The sequence below is a fragment of the Bos javanicus genome, chromosome 10, assembly GCF_032452875.1.
Source record: "Bos javanicus breed banteng chromosome 10, ARS-OSU_banteng_1.0, whole genome shotgun sequence".
Classification (NCBI taxonomy): Eukaryota; Metazoa; Chordata; class Mammalia; order Artiodactyla; family Bovidae; genus Bos; species Bos javanicus.
In genome coordinates, this window is record NC_083877.1 from 75239415 (window position 1) to 75256404 (window position 16990).

Sequence of the window (16990 nt, forward strand, 5' to 3'; positions counted from 1 at the left end):
ATAGTATTATTGACTAAACGCTTGCCATGTGTTAGGGACTATCGTTGTTGTTCAGTCAATAAGTCATGTTTGACTCTTTGCGACCCCACGGACTGCAGCCCACCAGGCTCCTCTGTCCATGGGATTTCCCAGGCAAGAATACTGGAGTGGGTTACCATGTCCTTCTCCAGGGATCTTTCCAATCCAGGGACGAAACCCCATCTCCTAGAGTGGACGCAGATCCTTTACCACTGAGCCTCTGGGGAAGCCCTTTAGGGATTATACCAAGAGCTTCACATTGTCATCTCCAATCCTCACAAAATAACCAAAAGGCAGGTATAATACAGATGACAAAAATAAGCAGTAACAGCACCAGGATTTCTACATACAAGGGGCTCACAGGTGGCAAAATGGAAGGGAATAAAGGATAAGGAGGGACTTAGTTCCAACCCTTCTTAAATCCCTAAATCCCTGTTTACTAGATTGTATGTGTATCTGAGGTGGTGAGAACCTTGATGTACAAACAAAGCATAACAATTTTCCTTAGTGGACTATTTATGGAGCAGGGTGGGAGGGACTGTAGCCACTCTTCCCTCCATCCTACCCACCTCTTGGAACCTCATGTAAACCGAGGACATTAGAGATGGAGGGCTTAGTCCAAGGTGATGGAGCAAGAAAGTATGCCAAGAGCTGGCATTTGAACCCAAGTTTGTGGGGTTTCAAAGCCCTTTCTCTTTCTACTGTACCATACTACTTCCTTCTCTGTAAATCCCAGACTATCTAAGAATCATGTAAAATTAGTAGCAATTTCACAAATCACAAGATGTGAAAAATAAATTACACCTCCAAGAACCCTAAACTATCATCTAGAAAGTCAATTATCTAATGTCCTAGAATAGCAGGCATGCTACAGATGCAATACTTCCTAAAACAGGACTTAAGTACATTTTAAGGTATATATTCAGAAGCAAATGACAGGAGTCATTTTTTTTGTTGACGTTTGAGAGTTGTGGCCGGTGGAGGGGAGAGGCACGGATGGATGGTAAAAGAGAAGAGAATATGGTCTCTCCTTTGAGACTCAAGCTGCTTTAGGACCAAGATGATTCACAGGAATGAATTAATTTTTGAATTATGCCACATACTGGGTTTAAAACTGGATATAACCCAATAAATCCAGTATCTTCATCGTAATTTGACAGCATGAAATGCCCATATTTTAAGAGGGAATACGCTTTCATTCACTCATTTGACAATCTCCAGGTAGGCCTGGACTAGGATATTACAGAGGTCACAGGGATGTTCCTGACATAGTTCCTGCTTAGGAGTACTCAGCAATCCCCAGTCTTTATGGCTAGGGACCAGTTTCATGGAAAACTATTTTTCCATGGACTAGAGGGCGGGGGGGAAGTGTTTCAAGATGATTCAATTACATTACATTTATTGTGCACTTTATTTCTAATCTAATGCTGCCACTGATCTGACAGGAGGTACCAGTCTGTGGCCCAGAGGCCAGGGACCCCTAGAAGTACTTATAATCTAAAGAGAAAAATCAAATAAATGTTTGAAAGGATTAAAGAGCAGCCAGTGAACAAATTCTAAAGGCTGGGTTGTCAAGAAGTGGTAGAACTGAAGAAAGGAGAAAACACTGGACTTTTCAGGAACCAGTGGTAGCACTTTAAGCCAGCTCTTGAAAGCAAGGGCAGGGGGCCGGGGGGTGGGGGGGGGGGGAGGCGGGGGGGGAACGACTAGAATTAGAGGCAGGGGGCCAGGGAATTCACAAAGGTCCAGGAAGAGGGGACAAGACAGGCTACTAGAAAACAAATCCACAAATACATAGCTGTTCTCAAACAAGGGCAAACGATATGCATACAAAGATATTCATGCGGTTATGGTTAAATACATTATGGCACATCCACACAATGAAATGCAGCTATAAAAATGAATGAGGATATGGCAAAACCAATACAATATTGTAAAGTTAAAAAATAAAATAAAATTTAAAAAGAAATTTTTTAAATACAAAAAAATGAATGAGGCAGATTTGTATGTACTTATGTAAGCGAAGACAGCAAGATACAGAGAGTGTGTATAGTATGTTACCATTTGTGTGTTTACAAAAGATAATAGGCTTGGATATGCTTCAATATTCACAGACTATCCATGGAAAGATGCAGAAGAACATTATAAACAATGGATAACTCTGTTGGCTGAGAACACAGGTAGGTTAAAACCAAGGGACTATGCTCTGAAGAAGCAGATGGACTAAAGAAAATCCTAGGTATCAGGGTAAGAGGGCTAGAGAACAGGTAAACTCTAGAGCCAAGGTTTCTCACCAGTGGCATTACTGACATTTGAGGCCAGATAATTCTTTGTTACAGGGGCTGTCCTGTGCATTTTAGGAGGTTTAACAGCATTCTTGGCCTCTACCCCTTAGATGCTGGTAGCACCCCCCTCTCAACCCTAATTGCAGCTCCCAAAAATGTCTCCAACGTCAAAGTGCCCTGGCAGGGAAAATCACCCCTGGTTGAGAACCACAGCTCAAGAGCCACAATGTAAACATGTAAACAGTTAATGTACAAAACACTGTTTTACATTCCTGTAAATTAGTAAACGCAATAGACACTCCAATGTGAATCTGAGGACTATACTGGACACTGTTTTGAAATGACCTTCATATATGTGTGATAGTTTCTCAAGTTGTGATAATTCAGGTCCTTTCCCAAATCAGAAAACTATTCATTTTTAACCAAAACTACTCCATCACAGATGTCTCTCTTCTGCATTTGTTGAATCTGAGTGCTACAAGTTACACAAAAAGACTAAGGACATTTCAGCAGTACACAGAGGGTGAGCCAGATCCCCAGTGGGCTTCCCATGATGCACTGAGCCCCTTAGATCTCTTCAGCATCATTTCAGGAGTTAGTAGACCCGTGCCACCACCTCCAAATAGCGTGTGCTCTCTAGACCCAAGATCTTCTAGGAGGCCAAGGAAGGCAACCCTCTCACAAAAATCTAACAGCAGACTGTATTTTGGCTCAGCTTTTGAAAAACTAATATAATTATTGATACAATAAGAACATAATTTCTTATACTAATAATGTTTCTTCTCATAACTCTTAACGACCACACAAAGTATAAGAAGCTGTTCAAAAATAATGAAAGACATCACTCCTGACTGTAAGATTATAAAGTGAATGATTAGTTTATAAAGCCAAGAGAGGCTTTATCTAGGTTCTACATATCACAATTTCATTAAGTTTAAAGCCATTTCTAATATACCACAATGAATGGGGGTTGGGGTGGGGAAATCAAGGCATCCAACAGGCTTGTATATTTTCGAACACAGATCTAAAACTTTTGTTGATTCTCCTGTGTCTTTTCTTTTCCCAATGCCAGAAATCCAGTAACGCTCTGGCAATCCTGGTTTCGTATTGTGAAGTCAATGATTCCGCCAATACTGTTGTAGGTGACAAGTTCTGGATTTCATTCTCATGAAATCATGCTCTTCAAATTCTAGTATTGTGCCGACTACTTGTGCTTAGCTCTCAGAAGGTTGGCTCTCATTTGTGGAGGTGACCTCCTGTGACCTGACTCTGCAGTAAATACACCTGTGCGTCCTTATGGAAGGTGCTTACATGTGTCCGCGGCGAAAAAAAGAAACTCACCATTCTAACTACTTCAGGGTAAGTCTGCTCTGTCAAACAGCCTCTGCTTATTGTAATGTAGTCCACCAGTTCATTAAGAGTGGAGCGCTTGTATTCTTTCATTTTAAGATCAGATAGCGTGTCCATGAAGTCAAAAATGACACAGCACTGCTGAAGTTTCTTTAGGAACAGTTCAGGCTGCTCTGAGGATGGAACGTCTAAGAAAAAAAAAGGAAATGGTGTAAGTCTGTCATCAATTTCTAGGTAACAGGAATTCTCTGTGAAAGTTAACTTCAAAAGCAAGCTCAAAAAAATAAGAATTCACATGACAACAGTGTTCTTTTAAAACAGTTACACATGGACAGGAGGAGATACCACATCCACTACTTCAGAGACCTTGTCTTCAGAAACTGCAGGGTACCAACACAATGGACAGCATTTGCTATTCCGCCACCAGACACCAACCAACATCCCAAGAGCCCTTAGAGAGGTGAAGCAAATTTTAACCAAAAACATCCCAATGTCTACACTCTTAAGCCAAAAACACTGAAAAAGGTCAAACGTTCCATTATAAGGTAGACACAGACGTTTTCACTGTTGGTTTAAATTAATTTTACTAGAAAATTTTCAAAGCAGAAATGTCAGTTGATTCATTTTAATTTCACGCTGACATCCTTGGTATTTAAGGCAACTGTTGTTGAGTGTTTATATTTTTTGTTTTGTTTTGGCTTGGTATCTGTGAAGCTTTCTTGTCAAAGACACTCAAAAGATCAAAAGAATGAAGCAATATAGACTCTCTCAAAAAGGGCACATCCATAACAGGACAATGCAGCAAACTCTACCTAAACTCTATCTAGGCTCTCCCTCTTGACCCATCTTCTCTTACAGGGGCGAAAACCACTAACATGTTCATTAATGTGTTCTCAGAATAAACATCTGTTCTTTTCCTACAAACAGCAGATCAGACATTTGGTTTGGTGTCATTAAAAAATACGTAGAAATTTTACACTAAATTCCCCAGCTTAATGGAAACCTGACCTAGAGTTGGACTTGAAAGACACCAACTAATGGTAAATAGTTCATTCCACTTCTATCTTCTTTCCACTACTTTATTCCACCAAACTGGAGCTTCTCTGGAAAGGCAATAATATTATGACAAGGGAACTTCTGCTGCCTTCATCCAAGGAGATTAACTCATAATCCTCAGAATACTCTCTGAGGTAAGCAGGTGGCATTATTATTATTATTCTCCATTTTTCACAAAGAAAATTAGAGACAATCATGGAGGTTCCACAACGAATGAGTTGTGAAGCTAGGCACAGCACCCGAGTCTCTAACCACACTCCCATCTTTCCTCTGTACGATTCAAGAAGGACTCGAACAATGTTTGTCCAGTCACTTGCAACCATCCTCAGCTGCCAATCTCCCAGGAAATGCACTACAATGGCCTTGCAGCACGGGCCTCCTGATTCAAAGACTAACAGCACCCATCTTGCACAGTCACCAGCAGCCCCAGCAGAGGGTGGACAGGGATAGACTGCTAGTCACAGGATCCACTTGGTTCCTCCTCTCCATTCCCCCTCTCCTCCTCACAACCCACAACCCAAGTGCCAGCCCATGTACCCAGGACCTCATGGATCATTCCCCTCAAAACTGATGTCAACTTTAGGTGAAGCATAACGGTATCTGAAAGTATCACATTTCTCTACCAGATGTAAGGGAACAAGAAATAGCTGATCATTTTAAAAGGTATATAGCACCACTGCTATTCTCAGCAATAACAAGTTATGTATTTAGAAAGTATTCTCAACCAGTTGCCCCTCTCACCACCACCCCCCAAAGTCCCCCCAAAAGTCTAACATATTGACTTAGTAACGTCAAAGAATTTGAATTAAGCCATGAGATGTCTTATTCTATTCCCCTAAATTTAATCACTTTCAAAACATCTAAGCTTTATAAGGACTAAATTAGACAAACCAAGCATTCTCTTTAATTGCTATCTCCTTCAGGTGTTTATATAAACAAACAAAAACTAGACAAGGCTGCTTATCAACATGACTCTATATCCTTAACCCATGGCTAATTAAATGAACATAACCATCGTGGTTAATTACTGAAATCTTCTAAGTTCTAAATCAGATCCCACACCTCAAAGTGGAAGAGGAGTTTTGACGCTGCACAGAGAACAAGAAAAGGCTTATTAATGTATTAAAGTCTTCAGGACAAATTTTAATGAATCCTATTCTTGATACAGTAATTTTGATAAAGCTTAAAAACCAGGCCATGTACAAGGAGAACTCCTTAACTCAGCACATATGAATTATAAAAGCATGTATAAATGACAGTTTTTTCCTCCAAAAAGCAAATCATCATTTAACAATGATTATTCTTTGTGGTCAGTGCAATGATACTCAAATAATTCAAATTTAGCTATTTAAAAAAATGCAGGCAGTTAACATTTAGTCCTCTTTCTTAATTTTAAACAACTGAAATTTATTCTCTTTTAATCTAAATTGCTATAATGTCAAAGACAAATGTGAAACAGGCTATTCAACTGCCCAATAATGATAACAGCTCACATTTATTAACCACTATTGGATACAAGTACTGGATAATATTCTAAGCATTTTACATATTTTATATCTCACATAGTCCCAACAACAACCCTATGCAATAGGTACTATTTCCCACTTAAGAGATGAGAAAACCAAGACACAAAGAGATCCAGTGACCTTCGCAGAGTCTTAGAGCTAATAAGCAACGGAGAAAGGACTCAAACTCAAGCTAACTGACTCGAGAGCCTGAACTCTTCCCTCTGTGCAACAATCAAACTCAATGAAATGCGGGAATAATACCATATTCCACAGAGAGGTATGCACAAAGAGAAAAGAGGAAGAACACAGAAAGAAAACAACCAACTAATTTCCAACATGCCCTCAATATAAAGTATGATGCTGAACCCTCCAGCCCATTTCCCAGAGATTAATACATACAGCAACAAGCTATGTTTTATCCTTTATCACAGACTAAATTCCTCTAAAATAACCTCCTTCCCCTAAATTTAAGAACTTAAATAATCAAGACTGAAGGGAAAAAAGGAGAGTCAAGACAAAGAAAAAAGGGGAATGGTGTCCTCAAAGAACCAATCCCATTATAACAATATTTAAAAACTGTGTTTTCATTTGTGCCGAAGGATGCCCTTAACTCACAACAGTCCAAGCACAGGGCTCTTCGTTTGGCCCTCAGACTGCCCCACATGGCTGTGCTGCTCCCACCCCGCTTGCCCTCATCTTCCCTAGTTCCAGCGGGATATAAAAGTAGAATGTGAACAGGCAGGACCGGGCAGGATCAGAGATGAAACACTGAGTAGGGCAGACGGTCCCAGAGATGTAAGTTTAATGTCTACAGAACCAGTCCCAGAGGCAGATGCAAATATTCTTTTTTAAAGAAACATGTGTAAAAAAAGGATCAGGTACTAGGCCATAAAGAAAATCCCATAAATGACAAAAAGAAGAAATCAGACAAGCAGTACATTTTGGCCACATGCAGTAACACTAGATTTTAACAACTCAAAACTACCCACCTCCCAAATCCAAGCCACCTAAGAATCGAAACATTCAGTAACTTAGATGAAGAAAAAAAAATTATAGACATTTCAAAATAAATGTAAACTAGAAAAACTAAGGGTCATTGCAGAGTCCCAAAGCACCCCGGCAGTGGAGGCTTGTGCCGTCTCTCTTCAGTCCTGCACAGACCGTCCCTCCCCCCAGGAGAGGGATTCCATAAAATCATAACCATAAATAATGAAGAATCAGTAAGCAGTTATATAATGCCATGAAGGTCATTAGCACAACCACCCATCCATCCAATGTTAGTATCTGTTTGAAGGGAAGAGTTAACTGATCTAATGATCTTAGCTTGATAAATTTCATAAGGTCAGATTCCACTCTTCTGGAACAACTCTTAGAATTTAAGCTGATTTCCAGAATATGTTCCTCACCCAAGAGGATAATGACCAAACGGTCGATCTTCTTTGACACCTGCATTTCTAACTGTAGTGTCCTTGTCCTTCCCTTTCAGCATGAGTCATTTTCTCACACATGCTTTTTTCTATCACCATCTCTCAGCATCCTCCTATCAATTTTCATTAGTAAGTTGAAATGATTACTCTCACCTCCAAGGTGTTCATACCCAAAGAATTTTAAAATTTACAAGCCCCAAAGTATTGGGAAAACAGGCACAGAATTCAACAGTAGAGAAAGGATGCAAGTTCAGCTTAAGAGCCAAAGATTCTCCTTATATCTAAAGAATAGTCAATGGGTGTTACACACACTTAGTTATACATGTAACACATGCATACAGACACACACACACCCCACTCACCCTCATTATGATTTCAAGGGATGGATGTTTATTACTTGTTTATTACTGGAAGAACACTCTTTCCTCCCTAATCAAGAGCTTCCAGTATTCCACCCCTTCTAAAGTCTGGGACACAGAATCATGGACCCAATATCAGCCCATCTTCTCTGAGGGCCTGACTCAATTTTGGACTTTGCAAAGAAGAAAACAGCAAAGGCAGAAGAAATGAAACATGAGCTCAATGTCCTTTGGGTTTGGTACTCGGATGCCAGTTAAACGAAATTGTTGAAAATCACTGCAACTTGCAAATAAATATGCCAACCGAGTAAATAAAGAAAGCCCACATCATTAAATTCATTAGCCACAATATCACAGGAAGAAAGCAGATTGGTTTTTAGAAAAAAATAAAATAAGAGATGTGGGCTGATAATGCATTTACACATAAGCTGTTTAAATGTATGTAGATAAATATTTCCATAAAATGGTCATGTTTGTACTAGAAGTTAAGCAGTAACACTGTTTGAGATCCTAATGAATAATATTTATAATCAGTTATATCCATTCAAAAGATCTGGGGAAAAAAATTCTAAATTAACAATGCTTTTCACCTGAAAACACCCTGAGCTATTACTCCTTTAGCCCTTTTACATCCATTTCCCCAATTCAAACAACAACAAAAATAGTACTCAGCATGTCAATATGGTCTCTGATCCTCTACCTCCTCCTTTAGAACTTTCCCTAAGGCAAACACACCCCCATCCAAGTATGCTATCAGTCCCTTACAAGTCACCCTTCAAAACTTCAACAAAGTCACAGAACTGTATCTGTATGGGTATATGAGAATATACTTATAGAAAACTAGTCTCACAGCACTGAGAAGAGCTTGCCTGAGCGCTGAAGACTGAAGTGTGGTATGTTGGCAGATGTGGTAAGATACCTAAAGTAACTGTTAGTCTCTCAGTCATGTCCAACTCTTTGCGACTGCATGAACTGTAGCTCGCCAGGTTCCTCTGTCCGTGGGTATTTCAGGAAAGAATACTGGAGTGGGTAGCCATTTCCTTCTCCAGGTTTCTTCCCAAACCAGGGATCAAACCCAGGTCTCCTGAACTGCAGGCAGATTCTTTACTACTGAGCCATCAGGGAAGCCCCCACTTTTGTCATACCTACTTCAAAAACAAACCTAAAAAGAATCCTATTTTATTCATGGAACTATGCTTCTATTAGGAACTGCTTTTGATACTTTTTTTTTAAGTATCAGATATAGCCAACAATATTTCATCAAAATAAGACCACTATAAATTCTTATAATGAACCAAATAATAAAATTAGGCTTCGTGTCCTATAAACTGAACCCAAGCATACCATGTTGGTGACACAAGACAGTCTCATATAAATAAGCAAATAAGAAACTGACGTGAGCTAAAATAAGTATTAAGTATCTGACCATCCCAATTACTTTATTACTGTGTTCCAAGTAGGGACTCCAAAAACGTTTATTGTTGATGATGCTTCCACTACAAGGGATTTGTATTTTATAAAAGTGTCTCGTGTGATTTCAATGTGTGACCACAGCCGAAGACCACTGTTTTTAAAGTAATCACTTTAAAATCCTTCTTTCATCTCCTTCACCTTTGAAATTTGCCCTCAGTTTATTTAAAGCTAACAGTGAAAACTTTTGGTTTTCAAGCAAAGGAAGGTCCCTGGCAACACCTACAACAGTGAAAGTATTCCTTCTTGGCCCTGGCTATAAATATGTGAATGTAGAGGTGGCTGCTTTCAGAACTCTTCACAATCTATTAGGAAGGTCAAAAACACTTTGCTGATTATTAGCACACACTTTTTTTTAGATTCAAAAATGTGTCGCATAGAACTACTACACCAATAAAAAATAGTATCAAAAGAAGACCAAGGTGTTAAATATTAAACAAACTGAAAGGCAGTTAAGACCAGTACTGATATTTTAAGGTTAAAAGAATGATGACAATGATAAGGAACATTTACTACTGCAAAGCACTGTACTAAGCTCTTGACACACATTATCCTATTTAATCCCTAGAATATCTTATGAGTGGCCACTATTAATAGTCCAGGTTTTCAGATGAAAAAACAAAAACAAAAAATAGAGCCTAGACAGCTAAGTCACCTGCCCAACATCACCCACTATTAAGGGTTGTAGCTAGTATCCAAACCCAGATAGTCTTAATCCAGCGCACATACCAATAGCAATGACGATGACGATGACTGGGATAAAGAAAAGCAACTCACTACTATCACCACCACCACCACTGGAGCAATGGGTAAACTATTATGACTGCTTATTTGTTTAAGAAAAGTATCTAAAAGTAAAGGAAAATCTGATACACTTTTCTACAAGTATTTACACATTTTAAAACTTTAACATAAGTGAACAATGGTAGGTGGATACAGTTTTAAATAATAATATATTAATTATTCTTCCTAATTTGGACAATCAACATGTGTTATTACTCTTTCATGGATCTCTCCAGTTATCCTTTCCCCAAAGCTGACAAATATGTACATGCCAGTTTATAAGCAATACCCAAAGGTCACCACTAATGCAGAAAAGTGGCCTCAGCACCAAAACCATAGGATTCAGAGTTATCATATTGTTTCAACACTGTGTTCTAATCAGAATAAATGGGAAACACACACATGCACCCACACATACAAAACTTCTAATAAATATGTTTCCAATTTTTCACAGTTCTCCCTCATGCTTGACCTTCTCATGCACTGTAACTTGTCAGGACAAGAAAAATAAAACATTTAAAAATTCCTAGTTACAGATGTAGATTACATTTCTGCCACCAAACTTATTCACAGGATAGCCACCACAGCCTCTGACTAACACAGTCTCTCTACTATCAGTCCATTACCATCTGCAGAGATGAGACTAGGAAAATAGGAACCAAGGCTTTTTCAATAAAAGGAATTCCTGAAGCATGCTGGGCTATGTCAAAAAAATAAAATAAGAGCTGCAAGAATTATAGAATGTTCTAAAGTATCCCTGACAGCGGCTCCCTCTAAGATTTTAGCAGTAAAATTATTAAAAAGAAGAGGTTGACTTTCTTTTATTTCAGGAAAAGACACTAAAATAATAACTAGATATCACTTATTTCCACTATAATTTCCTAAAATGAAAGGACCTTTAAGGATAGAAAAAGAAGAGAAAGCTCAAACTTAGAATAAAAAATAACCCTTCCTCAAAAAGGAGGGTGGCAATTCTCCACACACACGTACACACATGCACACACACCTGCACACGTGTGAGCACACACACACACACACACAGTCATGTATTCTCTCTCCATCTGCTTTCCCCTCTACTTGTTTTTTCATTTTGCCCAGTACCAGCAACAACTCTTCCACTGGTCGTCTGCATTTGGGAACCTCTGGGCCACATCACTTCTTTGTTCCAACATTTCTCTAGTAGCGTGGATAACAGTCTCAGCTGTAATAACAGTACTAATTTCAATTGTATTTAGATGGTTGTAAACGCTGAGAAGATAATCATACACCCTGCATGAGTATAGGAGTATCTCACTTTATAGCAGCCATGAAGTCCTGAAATCCCATAACATAAAAATCCCCCGTAAAACTTTATATATATAACTCCATTCAAGGACTTGCCACATTACATTAGGACCACTTTTTTTTTTTCAAGTCAATGAATCATGTGTCTTGTTCCTCTTTTAATGCCCCCCAGAAGAAGTTTCTGGAACATGGTTGCTGCTGCTGCTAAGTCACTTCAGTCATGTCCAACTCTGTGGGACCCCATAGACGGCAGCCAAGAACACTGGAGTGGGTTGCCATTTCCTTCTCCAATGCATGACAGTGAAAAGTGAAAGTGAAGTCGCTCAGTCGTGTCCGACTCGTAGTGACCCCATGGACTCCAGCCTACCAGGCTCCTCCATCCATAGGATTTTCTAGGCAAGAGTACTGGAGTGGCTTGCCATTAGGTACATAATAAATGCAGGTTGACTTTATAAACCGAATCTTATTTCCCTCTACCTTCAATGGTAAACTACAGCTTTATTCCTCTAGAAAAAAATTATACTGAAGACGAAAAAGTTTAATATATTTAATAGAATAAATTATTTCCTAATATTTTAGTAACACCAAGTCACAAAATGCAAATTTTAAAACTAAGATGGAACAAGTCAGACAGAAAAAGACATATTGGAGGTTACCACTTATATGTGAAATCTAAAAAAGTCAAACTCAAAGAAACAGAAACTAGAATGGTGGAGGAAATGGAGAGATAATGGTCAAAAAGTATTAACTTCTAGTTATAAACAGGTTTTGAGGATCTGAAGTACAGCATGATGTAACACTAAATAAAGCTATATTATATACTTGAAAGTTGCTAAAAGAACAGATCTTAAATGTTCTCACCACAAAAAAGAAATGGTAATTATGTGATCAGATGAGGTGTTAGCTAACACCACGGTAGTAATCACTTTGCAAAATGTAAGTGTAGAAAATCAACATACCGTACACATTAAACTTACACAATATTATATATATCTCAAGAAAACTAGACATAAATAAAATTTTAAAACTAGGTTGGTTTTTAATGACACAATATTTATGAATGTTAAAAAAAAAAGTGTGGCTTATTTGACAAAGACTTAAGTTCTTTGAACCACCTGCCCCTATTACTATCTGAAAAGATTATGTCTCACTTTCTAACACTTTCTTCAAAAAAAAAACAAAACTGGTTGACTTTTAAAATCAAACAGAATGGTTCATCTTCACAGATGAGAGGAAAATACAACAGAAAAAAATATTTGAAATGAAGATGAATGCATGAAATTAATGAAGTAGTATTATTTGGAATGCCCTTCATAGCAAACATAAATCTAGTAATTTTGTCAAGTTTTTCATTAATAAATGAAAAGTGGGAGATCTGGTGCAAAGGGCATTCACTCACCTAATATTCACTGAACACTCATTGAGGTCCAAACACAGGGATATCACAAGGAGGAAAAGTGACAAAAATCCCTTCTCTCACAGAGCTTTACATACTAGCAGGAGGAGACAAAAAAACTGCAACTGAAAATAATAAACACGTTGTATGGTATATGCTGGAGGCAGGCAGAATATATAGGACAAGGGGGATGAGGCCTGTTGGGTTGGAGAGTATGATTTTAAGTGGAATGTTTATCTGGAAGATGCTGTCTGCTGTGCTTAGTCGCTCAGTCATGTCCAACCCTTTGCTACCCCATGGACTGTAGCCCACCAGGCGTGGATTTTTCCAGTAGTCATGTATGGATGTGACAGCTGGACCATAAAGAAAGCTGAGCACTGAAGAATTGATGCTCTTGAACTGTGGTATTGGAGAACACTTGAGAGTCCCTTGGATGGTAAGGAGATCAAACCATTCAATCCTAAAGGAAATCAATCCTGAATATTCCTTGGAAGGACTGATGTGAAGCTCCAATACTTTGGCCACCTGATGCAAAGAACTGACTCACTGGAAAAGACCCTGATGCTGGGAAAGATTGAAGGCAGGAGAAGGAGACACAGAGGATGAGATAGTTGGATAGCATCACTGACTCGATGGACGTGAGTTTGAGCAAGCTCCTGGAGTTTGGACTCTCCAAAGGACAGGGAGATTTTTCCGATGGACAGGGAAGCCTGGCATGCTGCAGCCCATGGGGTCACAAAGAGTTGGACACAACTGAGCAACTTAACTGAGACTCCTCTGTCCATGGGATTCTCCAGGCAAGAATACTACAGTGGGCTGCCATGCTCTCCTCCAAGAGATCTTTCCAACCCAGGTATTGAACCCAGGTCTTGCACATTGCAGGCAGATTCTTTACCGTCTGAGCTACCTGGAAGATGAATTTTGAGCAAATTCTTGAAGATGAGGTAATCAGAGAGTATCTGAGGGGCAAGTGCCTAAGCAGAGGGATAATAAATCCAGGGGACCATGGCAGCAGAGTGTGCAGATGAATCTGAGTATCAGCAAAGAGGCAAACAAGGCTGGAGCCTGAGTGCAAAGTGGGGTGATGGGCTGCAGGAGATCATGGCGGGCCTTGAAAAACACAGTAAGGACTCTGGCCTTGCCTCCAGTCCCTGGAGTAGGGAACGGCAACCCACTCCAGTATCCCTGCCTGGAGAATCCCATGGACAGAGGAGCCTGGTGGGCCACAGTCCATGGGGTCACAAAGAGTCAGACAAAACTGAGCATGCACACAAGGCTTCCAGTTCTGAAGTGGAATCACACTTTTACAGTTTAATAATAGACACTGGACAAGCCACTTACTTTCTGAGCATTAGTCTCCTTATCTGTAAAATGTATTGCACAGGGTGGAGAGAGAAGTAAATGAATTAGGTGTTCTGTAGGCTGTTCAGTCCTTTCCAAAAGCACTTTCAAAAAGTTACCATTTACTTCACAAACATCATATCTACAGCATACAGTATCGAATAAATTTGATATATAAAATCCTATTAAAACTATTTTCTGTATAGAAAGGCTTACATTTGCTTTTTTAGCACATCTTCATTAGTATTTTAAAAACATATACAAAATACATTCTCAAGTGTTTTCAGAAACATTAATTTTTGAAAATTTATTCTAATAATATCAAACTTCAATTAAATAAAGGCCATTTCTTTAAACCCCTAAGATAACGATAATTTGTCTTTTCTACATTTGGATTTTAAGACAAGGAGTAAATCATGAAAATCATAATCTGATAAAAAGTAACTAATAGAACAAATTTCCGGGATATGTTAAAGAGTCAGCACTGTTGATGCCCAAATTTCAGCCAAGTTCAAATATATGAGCAACAAAAATCTTCTAAAAGATTATTTTCACTTATTTCATGATTATAAAGTAAGAAATAAATTAATGGGATTATAGCTTTTTTCAACAAGCACTCAGCCCTTCAGCTGACCCTCCCCCACCAAAAGAAAAAAAAAATGCATTACTTCAAGTATTCAGTTAATTGAGCACCACCACCACCACCACCACCCCCACCTCTTCCCTAGGGATTACTTCTACAAGGGATAAAAAATGGCCTATCTACTTTCCATTTGTTTTGAGGATTAACATCAGTGGGAATATGATATGAAGTTAAAAACAAATTAAATATATAGACATCACATTAATATCAATTAAGCCCATGTCTGCTATTTAACCACCACTACCTCTATTTCACAACTTACAGCTGACACTAAAGATATCATTAAACTTAAAAAAAAAAAATTTTTAAATAAAAAAAAAAGAATCAATCCAATGTTGCAATGCCGGCTTAGAGATGCTATTTCTGAACCTCGGCTGGGAGTTTTAAATATGAGACCTTAAGCTCCCGAGAGTGACACAGGACTGAGTACAGTGAAATGACCTCTAATCCCAAGAGTAATAAAGAGTGTATATGTATAATTAAAGTCATAATCTGGACAATAAAATCCAGCAATGGCATGTAGTACACCTCACTAACTGTGGAATGTGCCTATACTTCATACAAAGGATATTACTTAATGAATAGAAATTGAAGATAAATGCAAAGCCCATATAGATATATAAACACCATACTGAGAAAAATGAAGTCAATTTTGAAACCTTATTTCCTATTATGTATAAAGACAGTAGTCAAGTATAAAACAATAGACAGGAATTTACATGTATGTATTCATGTATCATGTTCATTTGTATGTATAAATACAACTGTGAGTGCATGATTCCAAAATGGAAACTTAGAAAACAGTAATACAAAGATTTTGTAAAGACACAGAATTAATCTGGCAAGCTTAACAGCTTCAGAGCAGAGAAACATTTTAAAGCACTGAACAGTAAGATACACCAACTAGAACGAGGATATTTACAACATAACTCCCTTCTTTGCTACTGACTTCCTGGCCACAAAAATCTGTCACCAAAGGTAGGAAGAGTCACTGACACCTAAAGATAAGCATGCTAATGATGCAACTCTAAGCACAAGTATTTTTACTGAATCTAATTCAGCATTCTACAACCAATGCAGTACTCTGCTACTGCTAAGCTAAGTCGCTTCAGTCGTGTCCGACTCTGTGCAACCCCAGAGACGGCAGCCCACCAGGCTCCCCTGTCCCTGGGATTCTCCAAGCAAGAACACTGGAGTGGGTTGCCATTGCCTTCTCCAATACATGAAAGTGAAAAGTTAAAGGGAAGTGGCTCAGTCATGTCCGACTCAGCGACCCCATGGACTACAGCCTACCAGGCTCCTCCATCCATGGGATTTTCCAGGCAAGAGTACTGGAGTGGGGTGCCATTGCCTTCTCTGATTCAGTACTCTAGGGCTTAGCTAACGTCACTGGGTAGTACAAATATTTTCTCTTCAGTTATACTAAAAACGACTTTTAGGAAACATATTCTATGATTGTATCTTCCACTTAAGGAATCAGACCAAATGTGAGACATAAGATCTGGCGTTAATAAGAGTGATAAACACTAAACTGGACACTTAAGTCTACTATCTCAAAAGTCTGTCAGTTATAATTCTGAAGGAACATTACATAGATGTTTACAATTTCACATTAAGCTGATTTCCTTCAGCACAAGCGGAAACTTTCTACATTCAATATACCAGATGGCTGAGATTATGCTGCAGGTTCCACGCTCTGAAGTCAGGGGTCTGGGCTCTAAGCAGACTCCACTGTTTGTCGCTTGTCAGTTTGGAGAAGTTTGCCAGTTTGTCAGTTTGGGTGACAGTTAAGGCAATGGACTACAAAATCAGACTGCTGGATTCCAAGCCTGTACCTGCCACTTCCTAGCCAGAGAATCAGAGGTGAGACTCAGTCCATCGATTTCCTCAGGAATGAGGGCATAATAGTTGTTATTGTTTAGTCACTAAGTCATGTCCAACTCTTTTGCAAACCCACAGCATGTAGCCCACCAGACTCCTCTGCCCATGGGATTCCCCCAGGCAAAAATACTGGAGCAGGTTGCCATTTCCTTCTCCAGATCTTTCCCACCCAGAGATCGAATCAACATC

General features: G+C 38.9%; 1 protein-coding gene across 3 annotated transcripts in view; it reads right to left on the reverse strand.

Moving 5' to 3' along the window:
* PPP2R5E (protein phosphatase 2 regulatory subunit B'epsilon) overlaps positions 1-16990 on the reverse strand; it is a 160293-nt gene that overhangs the window by 71486 nt on the left and 71817 nt on the right. For 2 of the 3 annotated variants that reach the window (XM_061429077.1, XM_061429076.1), the window contains exon 3: positions 3645-3841. In XM_061429077.1, the coding sequence (XP_061285061.1) occupies positions 3645-3841 (197 nt within the window). Of the gene's footprint in view, positions 1-3644; positions 3842-16582; positions 16977-16990 lie in introns of those variants that run through there. The other variant, XM_061429078.1, reaches the window with a different exon arrangement.